The 21,559-nt window shown below is 42.3% G+C and overlaps 2 protein-coding genes across 21 annotated transcripts; one reads left to right on the top strand and one right to left on the bottom strand.

Moving 5' to 3' along the window:
• The first annotated feature begins 151 nt into the window (after positions 1 to 151).
• Positions 152 to 17,786, top strand: LOC128461789 (NACHT, LRR and PYD domains-containing protein 12). 20 transcript variants are annotated; one of them, XM_053446975.1, is made up of 18 exons: positions 470 to 538; positions 2,225 to 2,342; positions 3,197 to 3,334; positions 3,434 to 3,556; positions 3,656 to 3,775; positions 3,875 to 3,994; positions 4,802 to 5,022; positions 5,239 to 7,039; positions 7,673 to 7,846; positions 8,316 to 8,492; positions 8,844 to 9,020; positions 10,747 to 10,920; positions 11,293 to 11,466; positions 12,000 to 12,173; positions 12,711 to 12,884; positions 13,243 to 13,416; positions 13,793 to 13,966; positions 16,683 to 17,786. In XM_053446975.1, exons 3-18 carry the CDS (start codon positions 3,204 to 3,206, stop codon positions 16,696 to 16,698), a joined length of 4,104 nt encoding a protein of 1,367 aa, XP_053302950.1. In that variant the 5' UTR covers positions 470 to 538; positions 2,225 to 2,342; positions 3,197 to 3,203; the 3' UTR covers positions 16,699 to 17,786. The 20 variants fall into 20 exon arrangements, 19 of the variants coding, with proteins under 19 accessions (XP_053302912.1, XP_053303003.1, XP_053302906.1 ...); XM_053447006.1 differs by having other exon boundaries at positions 3,182 to 3,334; XM_053446953.1 differs by having other exon boundaries at positions 3,165 to 3,334.
• A 1,257-nt stretch (positions 17,787 to 19,043) lies between these two features.
• On the bottom strand, positions 19,044 to 21,441 carry tma7 (translation machinery associated 7 homolog). The gene is made up of 4 exons (XM_053447271.1): positions 21,278 to 21,441; positions 20,712 to 20,767; positions 20,327 to 20,411; positions 19,044 to 19,541 (listed from the first exon to the last, which is right to left on the bottom strand). Exons 1-4 carry the CDS (start codon positions 21,291 to 21,293, stop codon positions 19,507 to 19,509), a joined length of 192 nt encoding a protein of 63 aa, XP_053303246.1. The 5' UTR covers positions 21,294 to 21,441; the 3' UTR covers positions 19,044 to 19,506.
• Positions 21,442 to 21,559: the final 118 nt, after the last annotated feature.

Here is a 21,559-nt window from a genome sequence, read left to right as displayed (position 1 = left end):
TCTCTGACGCAATGGATGAGCAGAGATCACCATATTTGGAGGAGCAGGGGGTGGAGCCTGACTGAGATCTCAATGGCACGTCCCCCTGATCCCATTGGACGGTACTAGATGTCAAACATTATGTGGTGTCACACCTTGTGTTAACATCAGTCTGCTGATCACACAGCACATGAAGGAACTGAGTGTTTGTTTGATTCCAGAGTTTATGAGGCTCATTTCAACATCATGATAAATAACATTGTACGGCTCAGTCCCAGGAGACGCTCACAGTCAGGACTCAGTGTGAAAGTGAAGATCTGGATTCATGATCCTACACCGTCCATTACTCAATAAATACATGATCCTAAGTTTGTTATCGACATCATAACCAGTACAATAAAACATGAACTGTGAACCAGTTCATTTGTACGTGTATGAGCTGGACTTTGAACTTGTGTTTTCAAGAGTGATCTGTTTAAACAGGGAGGAGGAGCATGAGAACAGGGAGCGGTCAGACTCCATTTTCCCCTTGATGCGCAGAACGAAGGAAAGTGAGCAGGTGAGTGTGAACACAACTTTTTTAAAGATTTACTGTCTCACTCTCACACCTGCTGTTAACATTAACAGAGTTAACTCACAGTTACACGTTCGGAGGTGAAGAGCGATTTTATGGGACAGCAGTGATGTCACTTATACAGAAAATACACTGATACTCTGCCGCAGCTGTTGATAACACACTGTGTGAGAGTGAAGCCGATAGAAAGAACCGAGCCTGAAATTAAAACAGATGGGACGGGGGACAGACACGGTCTGTACGGTGTTGTGGTTGTGTGACTGATCCAGAGGGATCGCAGAGAAGTGTGTAGCACTGCAGCTCTGCTTCCTGGTCCCAACACTGGGTTGTCATGTTATACACTGAGTAATATTCCTCGATAAGAGAGCTGCTCATCGAACACGTTCATTTTCATGAGAACGATGAACTGAACGCGACTTAATGACGAATAATGAATTTGAACGGTGAACACGTTCATATAATGTGAGGTTGAGCTAAAAGATTACAGAATGATTTCCGCTGTCTAAGTTCCAGCGGTGGTGCGCGCGACCGGAGGGGAAATGCGAGGCGGAACTGATGTGTTGACGTCCGCATCTCTTTAACGGCGGAGCAGTAAACAAATCGCTCTCCGGAGCCAGGGGTCGGAACCCGCGGCTCTTCCGCCCCTCTGCAGTGGCTCCCTGTGCAGTGTTCTGCATGTCGCGCATCTTTTTCGAGAACAGTGAACTTTACGAATCAGTTTCCATATGTTGAACGTGAACGTGAGGGAACGTCACGTTAATTTAATTTAATTTAATAAATTTAAATTATAGAATTTAAGGTCAAGCCTAATAATCGGTTTCATAGGCAGGCATGATTTGTTGTGCCTTTTGTTTGCAGGCTATGAATAGATAAACAGGCAAAATTAGCAATAATTAAAAACAAAATAAAAAAAACCCATTTACTTTAGGAATTGTAAATATGAAGTACAGTATAGTGCAAGGGGTAGTGATGGAGTCTTTCATTCTCACTTTTCACCTTAAAACTATGAAATGAACTGAACTATGAACTAGTTCAGGATTTAAATGGTGAACTATGAACGTGACCTATTCCTGTTTACTTGTATGAACTGAACTTTGAACTAGTTCATGAGAGGTGTGAACTTGCGGAACCCTGAAGGCTACACATCACCTGTGGTGTTCGGGAGAGGTCCAGAGGAAACTATAGAGTCCCTCATCGTTTCTGCAAAAACTCACTCGGACTCCACATGAACTTCAATGAGCTCGGGAGTCGCTGCTGTCCACGTGCATCACGATCTGACTGCATTTAACCAGCGGAATAACCAGTTTGCTTCTCAGTGACGCAGCCGTTGAGCAGAGATAATCTGTTTGAACAGTGAGCTGGTGGCTCTTTAATCAGGGGCTTTTTAAAGACAGCACCACGCCCCCCTCTGGACAGCCCCCGGCTGGAGACCAGTCGAGGGACAGCGAGCGGAGGCTAAGCTACTTTACCTGTTTAACATAGACAGATTGTCCACCCCCCCCCCCCCCCCCCCCCCCCCCCACACACACACAAACAAGACACTGCTACGGCAACCATACCTGAATACATCCACATGGTGATGGGTTTTATCTTCATATTTGATGTAAATATATGACTTTAATGTTAAAACACACGCACACACACACGCACACGTACACGCACCGCACACAGAGTCATGTGATTTCCAGTAAGTGCAGAGTGGAGCAGGAACAGCCAGTGAAAGTGAAAGTGTTTCAGACTCAGTTCGAATAACGAGGAGCAGACGGAGGAAACGTGGAGTCTGAGGCTGGTGAGAGATCAGCAACATTTATATTAATCATTTATATTATTTTACTGTCACAGACTCTGAGTCGGTTTTCTACTCGTGGACTTAAGAGAGAAGAAGATTCAGGAAGAACTTCTGTCAGTCAATCAAGAGGCGGTCTGACTCTTTTAACTGATGGTTCACAACCTCTTTATTTCCATCTCAGTACCTGCTTTGATAAGTGAACTCACCGTAAGAGCTAGGAGGAAAACATTACTTCCCTTATAAAGCTATTTTTCATAATAGAGGACTGCATATAAGCATATTCAACTTAAATTAAATTATTCGTCACTTTATAACATATGCCACATTTGAAATTTAACACATACACAAACGTATCCTTACCCTCAGCAAAACCAAAATAAAACGTTTAGAATTTAGTTAATAATAATGACAAAAATAAATGAAATAACCTCAAACCTTGTGCCTTTATCAGCCAGGTTCTAAACAACTAACAGTAATGCTTTTTCATACAACGAGGCACACCAGCCATTTTACTGATCATTTTCGTTTTTCGGGGGAGGGGGAACTACCTTTTCAAAATAAAAGTATAACATTTCTCATTCCGTTTACACCATTTCAAAATAAATGCATTAAAACCTAAATTTATTTACACACAATTAACGCAGAGTACAGAATATATATCAATATACCTCTAAAATACATTCTAATAAAACGATTGTTTAGGTAATTTACACAACTGTCTCAGGTTACGGTGACAACAGGGAAACAGTGTAGGAGCGTTGACTCTGTTATATTTGAAGAAACACTGAATTTACGTACCTGGCTTCAATGTTTATGTTTCAGCTCACAGTCATTGTCAGTGTGTTTCCTCTCAGACTGAAGATGAGTGGTTATGAGGAGGAAGAGGAGGACAGAGCAGAGTCTCCAGGGTTCAGCTGTGTGTCTCTGAAGAGTGACTGGTCCAGAAGAGAGCCTCTCAACTTCAGTACTGAGCCTGGACCCTCACACATAAAGTAAGAGACCTGCTACAAAGACCTGAACCTCCAAACTGAATCCTCAGAGAATGAACCAGTGAAAGATGTGTTCTGTTTAAAATATGTTTGTGGTTGCAGAGGTCAGGTCCACAGAGTGAGAGCAGAGTCTCCAGGGTCCAGCTGTCTGTCTCTGAAGAGTGACTGGTCCAATGATCATCCTCCTCTAAACTTCAGTAAGGAATCTGGACCCTCACACACAAAGTAAGAGACCTGCTAAAAACATGTGAAGCTCCAAACTGAATCCTCAGAGAATGAATGAGTGAATGATGTGTTCTGTTTAAAACATGTTTGTGGTTGCAGAGGTCAGGACCACAGACTCAGAGCAGAGTCTCCAGGGTCCAGCTGTGTGTCTCTGAAGAGTGACTGGTCCATGGAACCTCCTCCAAACTTCAGTATTGAACCTGGACCCTCACACACAAAGTAAGAGACCTGCTACTAACACGTGAACCTCCAAACTGAATCCTCAGAGAATGAACCAGTGAATGATGTGTTCTGTTTAAAACATGTTTGTGTTTGCAGAGGTCAGGACCACAGACTGAGAGCAGAGTCTCCAGGGTCCAGCTGTCTGTCTCTGAAGAGTGACTGGTCCAGAAGAGAGCCTCTAAACTTCAGGAATGAACCTGGACCCTCACACACAGAGTAAGAGACTGTTTCTACTGGGACCTGCTCTGAAGAGGATTTAGTTTCCTCTAGTGTGGCCCCTGCATTAGGACACAGCTTCATTGAAGAACTGATCTCTCATAATCGCTCAAAGAGCTCAGACCTCCACCAAGAACCATCACGCTCCTTATGAAACCACTTTGAAAATCACTAGAGACTAATTTTATTTGTGTCTGCGCCAAATTCCACACACTCATGAAAATCAGTCCTCTGAACATGTCTGTGAAAGAAGAGATTAATAATTGTATCTGTTTTTAGGACCAGGTCTGATAAAAACTCAGGGAATTTTGTTAAAAATTCAGAATAAGCCCCCGTAGCACAGTAAACTACAGCAAATATGATTGGCTGTTGGTATTTCTTGGATAAGTGTGGAAGACTAAGACCAAGACTTTTAAATGAGTTGTAGCTTAGTTTAGGTTTAGGATGAATCGACAGACTGGAGTTAAAAATAGCAGCAACTCTACCTCCTAAAACCAAAGTCTCATGGGAACGTGTGTATTTACATGACTGTAAGAGTAGATTAAATTAGGCTGACATTCATCAGGATGCAGCCACGTCTCAGTGAGGAACATTAAATCAATGTTGTGAACTAAGAAGTTAATTTACTGAAATCTGGTTCACACACCAGAACCTTCCACCAAGTTTACTGGTAATCTGTCGTTTTTTATAATCCCACTTACAAACCAACCAACACAGAAACATACGGGGGGGAAGCAAAACCTCCTTGACAGAAGTAATGACAACCTGTGACTGTGACATGTGAGTTATCAGGGAATGTCTTCACAGACAGAGGAAGAGGAAGAGGAGTCATGTTTCTGAGGAGGAGCAGTCGTCCTGCTGTGCTTCGTGTCAGGACGTCCTGAAGGATCCAGTCTCCACCAGCTGTGGACACTGGTTCTGCAGACAGTGCATCACTTCATACTGGGACCAGTCTGGTTCTTCAGGAGACTCCTCCTGTCCCCAGTGTGGACAAAGATCCAGTAAAGGAGCTGAAGCTCAGACAGCCGGTCAGAGCAGCACTGTACATGTGTCTGCTGATGTCTTCACTTCTGACAACAGAACATCTTGTTTTATTTTGTTCCTTCATACAGCATCAACATTTAACATCGTTATAAAAGCACAAAGTTAAAAAGCTTTTATTATCTGTAGTTTTTCTGTATCTGATGAAAACAATCAGCAGATTCTCAGATTCTCTGTCTCTCACATTGTTTCTTGTCTTTCAGCAGATCGTGGTCTGCAGGAGGTTTCAGATGAACATAAGCTCAGTCTGAGGAGGAGATGTGAACATGTGACTGAAGGAACTGATGAAACAGGAAGTAGAACCCTCCTAAACAGGATCTACACTGAGCTCTACATCACACAGGGACAGAGTGAAGAGGTTAATACTCAACATGAGGTGAGGCAGCTTGAGACGGCTTCCAAGAGGAAGATCCTCCACGACACTCCCATCAAGGTCCACGACATCTTTAAAGCCTCCACTGACCAGCAGAGCAGCATCAGAGTCGTCCTGACCAACGGAGTCGCTGGCGTTGGAAAAACCTTCTCGGTGCAGAAGTTCACTCTGGACTGGGCAGAGGGTTTAGAAAACCAGGATGTGGATCTGCTGACTGTGCTTTCGTTCAGGGAGCTGAACCTGGTGAAGGACCAGCAGCACAGTCTTCTCACGCTGCTCCATGTTTTCTATCCAGCGTTACAGAAGCTCACAGCAGAGACGCTCGCTGTCTGTAAACCTTTGTTCATCTTTGACGGCCTGGATGAAAGCAGACTTTCTCTGGACTTCAACCACAGGGAGCTTGTGTCTGAGGTCACACAGAGGTCATCAGTCAACGTGCTGCTGACAAACCTCATCCAGGGGAATCTGCTTCCCTCGGCTCTCATCTGGATAACCTCCAGACCTGCGGCGGCCAATCAGATCCCTCCTGCATGTGTTGACAGGGTCACAGAAGTACGAGGCTTCACTGACGCCCAGCAGGAGGAGTACTTCAGGAGAAGATTCAGTGATGAAGAGCTGTGCAGCAGAATCATCTCACACATCAAGACGTCCAGGAGCCTCCACATCATGTGTCAAATCCCAGTCTTCTGCTGGATCAGTGCTACAGTTCTGGAGCACATGTTGGCCACAGACCAGAGAGGAGAGCTGCCCAAGACCCTGACTGACCTGTACTCACACTTCCTGCTGGTTCAGACAAAGAGGAAGAACAAGAAGTACGGTGAGGGACATGAGACGAGTCCACAGCAGCTGACGGAGGCTGACAGGGACGTTCTCCTGAAGCTGGGGAGGCTGGCACTTAAACATCTGGAGGAAGGAAACATCATGTTCTATCAAGAAGACCTGGAGCGGTGTGGTCTTAATGTCACAGAGGCCTCAGTGTACTCAGGAGTTTGTACTGAGATCTTCAGAAGAGAGTGTGTGATCTTCCAGAAATCAGTCTACTGCTTTGTTCATCTGAGCGTTCAGGAGTTTCTGGCTGCAGTCTACATGTTCCACTGTTACACCAAGAGAAACACAGAAGACCTCAAAATCTTCTTGGGAACATATTGGGACACAGACAGTACCTTCTCCCTGGATGACCTCCTGAAGAGCACCATGGAGAAATCCCTCACCAGTACAAATGGTCATCTGGACCTGTTTGTTCGCTTCCTTCACGGCCTCAGTCTGGAGTCCAACCAGAGAGTCTTAGGAGGCCTGCTGGGTCGGACAGAGAAAAATCCAGAGATCATCCAGGGAATCATCTACAACCTGAAGGAGATGGAGAGTCATGACATTTCTCCTGACAGAAGCATCAACATCTTCCACTGTCTGACTGAGATGAACGACCACTCAGTTCATCAGCAGATGCAACAGTTCCTGAAGTCAGGGAACAAATCAAAGGAGGAACTCTCTGAGATCCACTGCTCAGCTCTGGCCTACATGCTGCAGATGTCAGAGGAGGTTCTGGATGAGTTGGACCCAGAGAAGTTCAACACATCAGACCAGGGTCGACTGAGACTGATCCCAGCTGTGAGGAACTGCAGGAAGGCTATGTGAGTCCAGACATGATCAATAATATGTTCAATCAGTGTAGATGAGTCGTTCTTCGAATACACTCAGTGTTAAATGATTCTCATTGTTTAGGGCAGCATGGTGTTGCAGTGGTCAACACTGTTAGTGCAGCCTTTCTGTGAGGAGGAGGTTCTCCTGGTGTCTGCAGGGTTTTCTCTGGGTTCTCCAGCTTCCTCCCAAAAGACATTTTAGATCGGAGTTAGGTTGATTAGAGACTGTGTTTGTGTAATAAAGTCATTATTATTATGTATACATATACATTTTCATTGTTCTAATGTACAGAAACAACAACTAGATAAGATGTGGAGAGTGAAATCCAATGTCACTGTGTTTGAGGGTAAAGACATAAGACCATGTGGAGTGCAAGGGAAAGTATTGTATATTCTATATATATATATACTATATATATATAGCACAGTGAGGAGACATTCACTGAATTAGTGTTTCGGATGAGAATCACTGACAGTTCCTTTAAACTGAAGAAGCAGGAAATATAGTTTATATTCTTCTTTCTTGTCAAACTAGAATTAACACCCTGCGTTTGTACACCAACGCCAACCAGTGCAGTGTGAGTCCCTCTTATTCTCACAATTTGATATTTTCTTTAATTCCAGACTCGGTGGTTATGGACTCTCAGAAACTCAATGTGAAATCGTGGCCTCAGCTCTGAAGTCAGACCCCTCACATCTCAGAGAACTGGATCTGAGTTTTGACCACCTGCAGGATTCAGGAGTGCAGCTGCTGTGTTCTGGACTGGAGAGTCCAAACTGTCGACTGGAGACTCTGAGGTCCTTAAATCTTTGTTCATTTTTCCAACTTTCTGTCTTATTCGGTCATTATTTATATGAATTGTCACAGTTCTGCTCTGCTCACTGTCCCTCAGTCATCTGTCACTCACCCAGCCTGTCTGTCACGTCCATGTCATCAACTCCATTCACCTGCACTCACCTGCTCCTGATCACTAAGAAAGTGATCACTCGTCCTCCTCAGGTTTTCAAAATAAGACACATTCTTATTGAAACACGTTGGACAGTTGATGAGTATAGAAACAAACAGGAAGTGACTGTCAGGAGCCATCCCTACTTTAAACAGTGTTTAATTACACAAACATGCTCAGTGACCAAACACACAGAGAAGAAGGTGATAAATAAAAACAATGGTCCAACATGTCTGATCTGATATTTATCTTCAGGTCACAGACTGACTGAGGTCAGCAGCATGGGTTACACATTCAAATATTACTGTTTCTTTATTCAGGTTGAGGAGCTTCAGTCTGTCTGAGATCAGCTTTTCTTCTCTGGCTTCAGCTCTGAGGTCAAACCCCTCTCATCTGAGAGAACTGGATCTAAGTGGAAACAAAGTCCTGCAGGACTCAGGAGTGAAGGAGCTCTGTGGTTTTCTACTGAGTCCAACCTGTCGACTGGAGACTCTAAGGTCAGCTCACTGTGTTAGGGTTTATACACAATTTATCTCCTTTAATTCTAATTTAACATAATTCTTCTTCATACATAACTTGAATCCATTAATGAATTATTATTTGACATTTTAAATATTCAGCTACTTAATGTTAAAACACATCTGAGTTTCGTTCTGAATTTCCTAAACTGATCTGAACGAAGGAGAGCGGGTCCAAATAATATATTTGTATTGAATCGGGACTCGTTTTTAGTCCAACATGTCTGATTTCATATTCCTCTTCCATGTTATGAGTCTGTGTGACATGAATGTTTGTTTGTTATATTCCCACATGAACTCAGTTTAATTTACAGTTTATTCTTTATCCAGGTTGGAGGGCAGCAGTCTGTCAGAGATCGGCTGTTTTTCTCTGGCTTCAGCTCTGAGGTCAAACCCCTCTCATCTGAGAAAACTGTATCTAAGTGGAAACAAAGTCCTGCAGGAGTCAGGAGTGAAGGAGCTGTGTGGTTTTCTACAGAGTCCAACCTGTCGACTGGACACTCTGAGGTCTGTTCACTGTGTTAGGGTTTGTTTTTCTTTGGACTCCAAAGCAGAGACTTGAAACCAGATCTGAACTAAGGCAGAGATTATTGAACAAATAGGCAGAGGAAAGCAGGCTTTGGAGGCAGGGTGCTGAACACCAGGAACGGGAAGGACACCGCACGGTAAAACAAAACGCAGACAAGTAGTGTCAGGCGTGTTTGTTTATCCTAAATATGAGAAGAGCCGGACTGGTCCAATTTAAGTATTTATTGAGATGCAATGAAAGTTGAACAACATAGCTATGGACAATTATTACAGCCTAGGCTAAATTAGTTAGCAATAGGAAGTTAATACTGGCCCCCGAACAGAAGGGGTTTGATATAATTATAACAGAAGATTTAATGTGATTGGTTATAAAATCAATTTGGTTCTCCCTTGTTGGTGCACAGGCTTAGTCCCCGCCTCTGGGCACTGGAATTCAGGAAGTGACAAGGAGCCGGTCTCCATTACGCTGCTACTACTCTGATTGTTGCTAAGCAAAATGTTCTCTTCATGAAAGGCCTTGACACAGCTGATGCCATGTGGGCCATTGGCGAAAGGAATATGATGTTCCTGCTATATCCAAACAATGTCCTGTTGTTGTAAACATTAGGATCCTCGAAACCAAAACAACGAATCAAAACAATGTCGACAAAGTCGCTCTGTCCGACCTCCAGAACTTATCAGACAGCTGTTTGACATCTATGTGATGTGAATGAATCTAAGGGAAATACACCTTAATATGTAAAAGTTAGAAATGCGATCAGATTTAAAGTACAGTATATTGAATGTCACAAATGCACAGTCTTATAAACAGGCAGCAGCTTTTAGCAGACCTTTTATCAAGGCAGGTGACTAAACAACCATGGAAACACTAGGAAAGAAAAGATTATTATAAATCATTTGTATGAAGGCATAATATCTGGCTCAAACTGTGCATGCCCCCCCCCCTGTCTTTATTGCAAAGAGTACAGTCAGACCCACACACCAGCTAAAATTTAGAATCTTAACAGTAGCAAGGCACACGGGAGATATGGGTACACGGAGGGAAATAACACGGATTAGTAACTTGCAAACAAAAGGACTAGAGAACCAAGGGAATAACATGCGGATGCGCTACCGAACAAGACAGAATTATCTGGCAGCGTAGTGGAATCAAGACCAGGCTTTTATTCAGAGGTTGATGAGATGAGTGAGAGCAGGTGTGACGTGTCAGCTGCAGCGGGGAAGCCAGCCACACACACAACCTGCAGGGGAAGAACAGAAAGGGGAGGGGGAGAGAGGGAACACATAATAGAAACAAACATAGAATCATCACACACTGACTGACCTTTGTAGATCTCATATCTATAATACAGCATTTATACTCAATAATAATAATTATTATTGAAATATAATAATATTTTAATTGAAATTTTACATATTTCCTCTTCATACATAACTTGAATCCATTAATTAATTAATTTGTGACATTTTAAATATTCAGCTGTTATAACACTGAGTTTAGTTCTGGATTTCCTAAACTGATCTGCAGGACTGAGACCGGGTCCAAATAATCTATTTTTTACTGAATCAGAACTCGTTTTTAGTCCAACATATCTAATTTCATATTTATCTTCAATGTTATGATTCTGTGTGACATGCATGTTTGTTTGTTATTTTAACACATGAACTAAGTTAAATTTACAGTTAAGTTTTATTCTTTATCCAGGTTGAAGGACTGCAGTCTGTCAGAGATCAGCTGTTCTTCTCTGGCTTCAGCTCTGAGGTCAAACCCCTCTCATCTGAGAAAACTGGATCTGAGTGACAACGGCCTGCTGGACTCAGGAGTGATGGAGCTGTGTGGTTTTCTACAGAGTCCAACCTGTGGACTGGAGACTCTGAGGTCAGTTCACTGACTGACCTTTGTAGATCTCACATCTATAATACAGCACTAATACACAATTTCATATCCTTTAGTTCAAATTTAACATAATTCCTCTTCATACATACCATGAATTACTTAATTCATTACTTTGTTACATTTTCAATATTCAGCTGTTAAAACACATCTGTGTTTAGTTCTGGATTTCCTTAACTAATCTGCAGGACTGAGACCGGGTCCAAATAATCTATTTTTAGTTAATCACGTCTCGTTATTAGTCCAACATGTCTGATTTCATATTTATCTTCCATGTTATGAGTCTGTGTGACATTAATGTTTGTTTGTTATTTTGAACTAAGTTTAATTAACAGTTGAGTTTTATTCTTTATCCAGGTTGGAGAGCTGCAGTCTGTCAGAGATCAGCTGTTTTTCTCTGGCTTCAGCTCTGAAGTCAGACCCCTCTCATCTGAGAGAACTAGATCTGAGTAGAAACCTCCTGCAGGATTCAGGAGTGAAGCTGCTGTGTTCTGGACTGGAGAGTCCTAACTGTCGGCTGGAGACTCTGAGGTCCTTATATCCTTCTTCACTTTTCAGACTTTCTTATTCGGTCATTATTTATTTGAATTGTCTCAGTTCTGCTCTGCTCATTGTCCCTCAGTCATCTGTCACTCACCCGGCCTGTCAGTCACGTCCACCTCATCAACTCCATTCACTGCACTCACCTGCTCCTGATCACTAAGAAAGTGTCAGTAAATAACATGTGGACTGAGGCCGAGCACTCGTCCTCCTCAGGTTTTCAAAATAAGACACATTCTTGTTGAAACACGTTGGACAGTTGATAAGTATAGAAATAAACAGGAAGTGACTGCCAGTAGACATCGCTACTTTATAAAGTGTTTGATTACACAAACCTGCTCAGTGACCAAACAAACAGAGAAGAAGGTGATGAATGAAACAATGGTCCAACATGTCTGATCTGATAATTATCTTCAGGTCACAGACTGCACTGAGGTCAGCAGCATCTTGAGAGCTTGTGTTGACATGATGACGATCCACAACAACAGGAGGACACATTCAAATATTAATATTTCTTTATGCAGGTTGAAGAACTGCAGACTGTCAGAGATCAGCTGTTCTTCTGTGGCCTCAGCTCTGAAGTCAGACCCCTCTCATCTGAGAGAACTGGATCTGAGTCACAACAAGCTGCAGGACTCAGGAGTGAAGCTGCTGTGTTCTGGACTGGAGAGTCCAAACTGTCGACTGGAGACTCTGAGGTCCTTAAATCCTTGTTCATTTCTCATGCTTTCTTTCTTATTGGGTCATTATTTATTTAAATTGTCTCAGTTCTGCTCTGCTCACTGTCCCTCAGTCATCTGTCACTCACCCAGCCTGTCAGTCACGTCCACCTCATCAACTCTATTCACCTGCACTCACCTGCTCCTGATCACTAAGAAAGTGTCAGTAAATAACATATGGACTGAGGCCGAGCACTCGTCCTCCTCAGGTTTTTAAAATAAAACACATTCTTATTGAAACACGTTGGACAGTTGATAAGTATAGAAACAAACAGGAAGTGACTGTCAGGAGCCAGGTCTACTTTAAACAGTGTTTAATTTCACAAACCTGCTCAGTGACCAAACACACAGAGAAGAACGAGATGAATGAAACAATGTCCAACATGTCTGATCTGATATTTATCTTCACGTCACAGACTGAACTGAGGTCAGCAGCATGTTGAGAGTCTGTGTTGACATGATGACGATCCACAACAAAAGGAGGAGACATTCTAATATTCATGTTTCTTTATCCAGGTTGAAGGACTGCAGACTGTCAGAGATCAGCTGTTCTTCTCTGGCTTCAACTCCGAGGTCAAACCCCTTTCATCTGAGAGAACTGGATCTGAGTGACAACGACCTGCAGGAGTCAGGAGTGAAGGAGCTGTGTAGTTTTCTACAGAGTCCAACCTGTCGACTGGAGACTCTGAGGTCAGTTCAGTGACTGACTTTTGTAGATCTCATATCTTTAATACAGCATTTATATACAATTTATCTAATTTAATTCAAATTTAACATATTTTCTGTTCATACATAACATGATTCCATTCATTAATTAATTTGTGTCATTTGTAATATTCAGCTACTCGTTAAAACACATCTGAGTTTAGTTCTGGATTTCCTAAACTGATCTGCAGGACAGAGACCAGGTCCAAATAATCTATTTTTACTGAATCAGGACTCGTTTTTATTCCAACATATCTAATTTCATATTTATCTTCAATGTTATGATTCTGTGTGACATGCATGTTTGTTTGTTATTTTCAGTTAAGTTTTATTTTTTATCCAGCTTGGAGGGCAACAATCTGTCAGAGATCAGCTGTTCTTCTCTGGCTTCAGCTCTGATGTCAAACCCCTCTCATCTGAGAGAACTGGACCTGTCTAACAACGACCTGCAGGACTCAGGAGTGAAGGAGCTGTGTGGTTTTCTACAGAGTCCAACCTGTCGACTGGAGACTCTAAGGTCAGTTCACTGACTGACTTTTGTAGATCTCATATCTATAATACAGCATTCATGAAAAATGTATCTCCTTTAATTCAGATTTAACATTATTCCTCTTCATACATAACTTGAATCCATTAATGAATTATTGTGACATTTTAAATATTCAGCTACTTGTTAAAACACATCTGAGTTTAGTTCTGGATTTCCTAAACTGATCTGCAGGACAGAGACCAGTTCCAAATAATATATTTTTACTGAATCAAGACTCGTTTTAAGTCCAACATGTCTGATTTCATATTTATATTCTATGTTATGAGTCTGAGTGACATGAATGTTTGTTATTTTAACACATGAACTCAGTTTAATTTACAGTTAAGTTTTATTCTTTATCCAGGTTGCAGTACTGCAGTCTGTCAGAGATCAGCTGTTCTTCTCTGGCTTCAGCTCTGAGGTCAAACCCCTCTCATCTGAGAGTACTGGATCTGAGAGACAACAAGCCGCAGGACTCAGGAGTGGAGGAGCTGCTTGATCTACAGCAGAGTCCAACCTGTCAACTGGAGGATCTGGGGTCAGTAGATGGTTGGAGTCAGTCAACGCTGCTTTCATCAGCATTTTACTAAACAAAGTCAGTATCACAGATCCAGGGTCTGTGCTACCAAGCAGGATTTGTGGTTATCAAGTTAACTTCAGGTTTAGTTTTTTCAGTCCTACGATGTTTGTCCACTTCCTAACGAGGTAAATCACCATGGTAACTTCGGATGAACGGCTAACCTGCTCCAGGTTAAGTTGGAGATCAACCCGTATAGAAGCTTCGCCCACTGACCACAGTGACTCTACACTGTTGTGTGGTGCACACTCTCCTTAAAGGGAAGGATAAGGGAAGTTTAAATCAACGTCAGGTTGGTTCAGTTGATCTCTAACTCACCCAGAACATCTCAATGTCTCCAGACTCATCATGTCAGCAAAACACCAAATGACCTCAGTCAGCTTCCTGAAGACAGGTCCATGTGTTTCTATTGAGTAGTGATGTTATAGGTGTCCACCACAGTGTGTGTCCTCATAAACAGTGAGACAGTGTGTGTCCTCAGAGTCAGTGATTTGTCAGGTTCTGTTGAGCTGGATCTCAGAAAGATCTCCTGGATAGGTTGAAGTGGCTTCGTAGTTCAGGCCTCAGTGTTTCCAGACGAGACAAGCCAGAAGCTGCTTGTGATAATTTGATTGAGTTGATGTGAAGACGACAGTTGTTGTTGTTGTTGTTGTTTTCATGTGAACAGGAAATGAAGCTGGACCACAGCTGACAGCCTCACACGATGAACAGAGACGGTGTCGTCTTCATCTGATCTGAGACAGTTTGTTCTCTCACTTCATCAGTGAATAACTGATTGTTGAGGAGTTGTTGACCATCCTCACACAGTGAATCAGTTCAGCATGAAGAGAACAGCCCGACTCATTCCACAGATACTCTCTTCTCTCTAAGTAGGACCCAAGGTCAGGTTAGAGATCAAGGGCCAACTGGCAGCACATTGTAGGATCTACATTGACTTTCATATCTAATTCAGACGCCCAGACAGAGAAGCACCAACTCCATGATGCGTAGGACATCAGCAGCTAGACGTAAAGGTTAGGTATGTATGCTTTAGTGGATGTGCTGCTGGGATGGGTGACGCAAGGTGAGGGAGATATACTGGGATGCTGTGGGAGACATCTTCAGACCTATGGCTGACCATTGATCATGATACTCTGTTAGCGTTGGTATATTGTTTCACCTTCTGGTCTCTTGATGCATCAAGTCTACATTAATAATCAAGTGACTGAAGCCTGCACATCAGCGGCTCTCATCATCACCATGGTAACCAGGAGCTCGTTATACAGACCAGGGGTCTCATTTATAACCGTTGCGTACGCACAAAACGGGGCCTGAAATGTGCGTTTGCTACTGCTCACGCCAACGTTGGGATTTATAAAATCTAACTTGAAAATGTGTGTATATCTACGCAAACTCTATAGACCCATGCGTACGGACGTTTTGGAGACGGGAAAGTGGCGACGCAGACGTTAGGTGGTGAACTGACACAGGTCAATGATCCAATTCATAATTTACATTGCGCGACATATCTGCTCCACACAGGCCTTTAAGAAAAAATATATAAAACAACTTACAGCCAATTACGTTCAAATTCCATTTAACCACGGAGTTACGGAGCCGAGTCATAAATACATTTTAATAATTTCTTCTAACACTGTGCATGTCTCATCAAATCACTGCAGAGAACGTGACTGAGCCACAGAGCGCACTGAGCGCACAGGAGATCACTTACAAGAAATTAAGAAACTTTCCAAATAATATCCCAGAGTAGAGGCAAGGATCCACAGATGTGAGGGAATCGGTCCAATGCTCTAAATAAATAAATACTGCCGTGACAGTGGTGCGGGGATCTGTGTGATGTGTGCATGCGAATGGAAGGACGAGGAGGAAGAGAGGGTTCAGGGATTTCTGATCTCACACATTGTGTTATCCACAGCAGCAGCGGCAGAGTGTCAGTTTATTTTCTTTATTAGTGACATCACTGCTGTCCCATTAAGTCGCTCTTCACCTCCACCTCAATAACAAACACCTCGATGTCAGTGTCAGAAAGTTTCACTTCCTCTTCTCGTCGCTTGATGCTGTGACTCCGTCAGAACTCACGGTGGAAACCCATTGGTCAGCAGCATCATTTAATATTCATGCCATGCTTTGCATTGATCAGTTATGGTTGAAAGTGGGCACATGGAGGGCGGATATGGAGGCAGATCCACGTACGAACGTCTACAGGTGGACGTGATTTATAAAGCGAACATTGCGTTCAGGTGTGCGTGCGCACGGTTTTATAAATCGGAAATAGCTTTGGCGTACGCCATTTCCAGCTTCTGTGCGTGTGCACACTTTTAGTAAGGATCCAACGCACTCTTTTATAAATGAGACCCCAGAACCTCTGCTGAGGTCCATCTGTCTCATCTCTTTATAGTTTGTCAGATGTTCATCAACACACAGTGAAACATGGCTTCACCTGTAACAGCAGTAAATCCACCTCTCAGGTGTCCACTCTGCACTTTGACATGCAGAGGACACACACTGAGCTCTTAGCGTGTTCATTCCAACACGTGAACATGAAGCAGAGAGGAAGCTGCTCCACCTCTGAACAGGACTGAAGTCCCTGCTGCTCTTTCTACTGGATGAGCTGCATCTCTGACTCACAGCTGATGAAGTGAGTCTCTGTGACACTGATGTCTTCTTCTCTCAACAGTTGGGAGTGGTCTTAGTGAAGGTGAGTGTGAAGAGGACAGTGTGTGTGGACGGAGGCTGAGCTGTGTCCTGAGGATCCAGAGGCTGAAGCAGCAGCCGATTGTGTGTAGTCTCCAATTTACACAACCCCTAATCTGCATGTGTTTGTGAGATGAAACCGGAGCAACATGCAGTCTCCACACAGGAAGACCCCATCTGAACCGGATTCAAACCAGCAACCTTCTTGCCCCGATTGTGTTCATTCACATGAAGTTGTGTTTATTAAAATGACACAACACCATGCAGAATATATAAACCCTCTATAAATAGTCACATACAGTGTGTTTAAATTCGCCTTTATTATTTTCCACCTTTGCCCCTCAGTATGTCTCCATGTGTGTAGAACCACATTCTGTGTATATGTTTGTTTATGAGCTTAAAGTTCCTGGATTCAGTTTAGTTGAGGGCAGGTTTAAGTTTAGGTTATTTTAACCAATACATCAAATATTTCATCAGCCTGAATCAACACTGATTCAAAAACATTAAAACAATTATCGACCAGAATCCACAGCTTCAAATGTACGTCTTTACACATTTCATAATCTCAAGATGGACATTGTTTTTAAAGTGTTTGTGAATCCAAAACACACAACATAATTAAATGTGCCGTAGAAAATTAATTATATAAACAGACGAAATATTGCAAATCAAACAGTGAGTTCAGTAAAATCTCAACAACACTTTGCTTGTGGAACAATAATTACACTTGATTTCATTGAAATTTGATTCACCTTTAACCGTGGACTATGATTACAACAAGACTGCTTGATGTACAATATGTCTCCTTTTTATTCTAATCAATGCTGTACATTCTCTTATCTTTCTCATGTTCTCTGTTACACGTGGTTTCTAATGCACGTCTGTCTGTCCATGGAGAGGGACACTCACATGTGTCTCTGATGTTCTACCTTCTTTTTATCCTGTTAAAAGTTGTTTTAGTAGTTTTTCCTGACTCTTGTTGCGGGTTAAGAACAGAGGATGTCAAACCTTGTTAAACTCTGAGACAAATTGTGATTTGTGAATGTGCTTTACAAATAAAGTTTGATTGATGATCTCTCTCACACAATGTCTGAGTCAAGTCAGTAACATGTATTAATGATATATTAATGTGATGAGGAGGGAGAAGAGGAAGAGAAGCTCCGTGTCATGTGTCCCCCGACATTCTGGACCTACAGCAGCAGAACTAAGAGCAGGGCCAAGACGAGCCTGGACCGACTCTCAGAGTTTGCTCAAACCTCCGGGTCCAAGGTGGATTTTTTTGAGAAGCGGTTTGATTCCAGCTGGTGTAAAGGGCTGTGGTACATATCCTGATGATAATGACAGATTGATTGTGTTTAGTAATGTACTATCAATTAGGGGCAGAATTTCTTTAAGTACTTTTGTAGGAATGGGATCTAAGATACAAGTTGTAGGTTTAGAAGATGAGATTATTTTGGTCAGCTGATCAGAGAGAAGCTGTCTAAATAATTGGTAAGATTCTCAGCTGTTTCTGAGATTCCTATTCTTGGTGTATTAGTGCCGACTGGGGGCAGATGGTTGATTTAATTTATAATAGTTAGAATGTTATCATTAAAGGTCATAAAGATATTGCTATTCAGGGATGGAGGGATACTGGGTTGGGTGGAGGTGTGACTCTCTGTCAGCTACAGAGCTGAAGAGAAACCTGAGGTTGTTTTTGTTCTCTTCTATTAATGTGGAGTAGGCAGCTCTTGCTTTGTGGAGCCTTCTTATAAACTTTAACACTATTTTTCCAGGCTAGGTGATTTTCAGCACAGTTGTTGGAGCGCCACTTCCTTTCTAGTTTTCTTGATGCTTGTTTTAATTCATGTGTGTTGGAATTATACCAGGGAGCTAATTCACTATGGTTTACATGCTTCTTTTTTAGAGGATCTATGGAGTCTAATGTTAATGGTAATGACTTTACAGAGCTGTCGACTAGATGGTCATCTCAGTGGAGCTGGGGTTTTTAAATAATTCGTTGGTTTTATCTTTGGATAATATGGGGTTAACTGTAATTGGAATTATTTGCTTAAATTTAGCTACAGCACTATCAGGCAGACATCTAGAAAGTGTTTTATTAGTTGCCTTTATTCTGATGAGAAATCCAAGGTTATTAAATTATGGACTGATAGAATCTGTCGTACTAACTTGTAACAGGTCGCTTCTTTTATGGCAAAAACTTATTTGTTTGCCAATTATTAATTTCATGAGTTCATCACTTCAGTTTAAACAGAAATTTGTCCAGGCTGTTGTTACTTTACTCACATTTTGAGATTGGAGAAGAATTATTTACAACTAACAAAAGAACTTAAAAAACAAGAAGTAATTACAAAAACTTTATTGGCATCTCCCTGTTAAAAAAACTAAACAAAAAACTGAAGAAATAAGAGCAGGTGATTTGACTTTAACTTGGAGACAAAAACCAGAAACAGTGGAGATCAGAATTTTGTTTAAATTTACACTTCTAAACTGCATTTGCAGGTTTTCGGTCAGTGTGTTTGACTGAGGGAAGTGTTTCAACAACAAATATCACAGTGTGGAACGTCTAATTCAGGATAGTAGGGCCTCAAGATGCGTGCACCAGGCCAGATTGGCAACAGATATTCCCGTCCCAGATATCCTCAAAATGATTAGACTCTTTTTCTACACATTTCCACTGGAGCAGCTTAACACCAAGGCCAGTTTTGAGTTTGACAGGGTTCATGTTTAACAGAGTCTTTCAGCGTGCATTCAAACGCCGCAGACGGCCGGGGGGGGGAAATGAACATCACCGTCACCTTCAGATTTTACTTCTTGCCCGATTTCTTGATTCCGCTGCCACCTGGAGGGAAAAAAAAAAGGAAAGTTAACAAACCCTCCAATCTGACCAGTTATTCCTGTGGTCAAGTTTAGCCATGTTTTAATATCAAATAGATGAATGGATGCGTTTGTGTCTGAGGGATAAACACTATACGTGGAATTTGAAAATCCTGGGAGTTCATATGATCCATTACATGTGAGGTTTAAATAATCAAAACAGTCCAGCCCATAAGTATTTATACAATTTACAACTCTTTTGTTCTTGAGGTTCTTGCTTCAGCTAAGTCACATTGAAAGAAAATAAAAAGAAACTACACATCAGATTTCAAAACATCAGGAGGCCTCTCTACCTTCTAGTTCTGCACCAACAAGTGAAATCAGGAGCAGGTTTATGAATCAAAACCACAGCAGCTTGTTGAGAAGAAACTCGACTAAGTGCTTGGAATGAGACATTTCTTATTTTTGATGAGACGTTTCATTTCATACATCACCAGCATTTTATCAAATTTCATTAAACTTCATTGCATGATGTAAGTCTGTATGATTTATACAACATTAAAATAACAAACGCTGACGCCTAGAGCAACGGGAGTGATTACGGCAATACTGATAATTATATCATGATCATTTGGAAGTTTTATGAGTGTGGGTTGCTTCCAATTTGTCCGTGTGCCTGATACCACGTATAAATGACCATGTGACACGTGTTCAGATCATATGTTTATAGATCAGGTGGCTCTTCTCTCCTCTGTCTGTTCGTGCAAACAACGTAAAGAAGCTATAATGACACCTCCATCTAGTTCTTACCTAAATTTCCTTTTGCAGCTTTGACCTTCAGTGCATCCAAAGCCTTCTGGTCTTCCTTCTGCTTCTGCTTGTAGGCGACATCCTCCTGCAGAGACAACACAAGCTTTACAATCCTCTGACTTCACGCCTGAACCATGTCGCTCTGATATCTGGGTCACAACTAACAGTCGTTTTTTAAACATTAGTTAAGTTAATAAAAGCACTTCCAGGGACCACAGCAGCTTCATCTTCCTGAAACACACATATCCAATGGACACAAGACGGTGCTTTGTGTCAGTGTGTGTGTGTGTCTATAATCCTCCTGGCAAATTGTAAACAATACACGTACTGTGTGTATATTATTCATTATGTACAATCGTCAGTTTAGCCTGAGAGGATTACTCACATCGTCCATTTCCTTGGACTGCTTCTTTGGGGCCTTCAGCGGTTTCTTTTTGCCTCCTGAGGAAACAATAAGTCAATGTTAGCGCACAATCTGCAAATAATAACGATTTAAAAACATCGAGGGCGTGGATTTTCAAATTGCATCCACATCAAGGGCCCGTTATTGTTCGACGTCATTTTAATGCACTTCGATGAGATCATTTCGGTTTATTATAGCTGTTGGTGACACAGAGCTGCTAAAATGACGTCAATTTTGATTCGCTAACATATCTAAATGACCTGTCCCACTACGCATCTCCCTCAGAAGACCGCGCAGGGTTCACGACCCACTCACTGAACACGGTATCTGTTGCGTTTGAATATTAACTGGCAGCACAAGTTGTTAACTCGGAGGGTTTTGTGTGTTTAATACGTGAAAAGGATGGTTCTCATCGTCACGCTTTCGGGCTAGCTAGCGGCTAACAGCTAGCTGCAGCCGCCAGTGTAGCACGCGTACAACGAGACTAAAAACAAACCAAATGTTCCGTTGCGTGTAAACTGGGCCTCGCGTGAAGCAGAACCTCTCACCTTCTCTGCCAGACATGATTCAACCGGGCTGCACTCGACGAGACGGGAGAAATGGACGAGTGTTCGTTAGCGCTGCGTGATTCTGTGGCGAAGCTGCGAAGCGTGTGTCGCGTAATCCAGGAAGATTTTTTGTGAAGCGCGTATCGAGGCTCGTGTTGATGACGTATTTGTGACGTTCACAGTTTCGTGAGCCGGCCGTACCACGTGACTGAGTGAGGAAATGGTTCGCGGGTTTGGCGTGTGAATCGAAATATATTGGGCAGCGAAACACAATGGACCCCC

The sequence above is a fragment of the Pleuronectes platessa genome, chromosome 2 (genome assembly GCF_947347685.1).
Source record: "Pleuronectes platessa chromosome 2, fPlePla1.1, whole genome shotgun sequence".
Classification (NCBI taxonomy): domain Eukaryota; kingdom Metazoa; phylum Chordata; class Actinopteri; order Pleuronectiformes; family Pleuronectidae; genus Pleuronectes; species Pleuronectes platessa.
The sequence above is the reverse complement of the archived record's forward strand: the minus strand, read 5'-3'. Positions and strand labels throughout refer to the sequence as shown.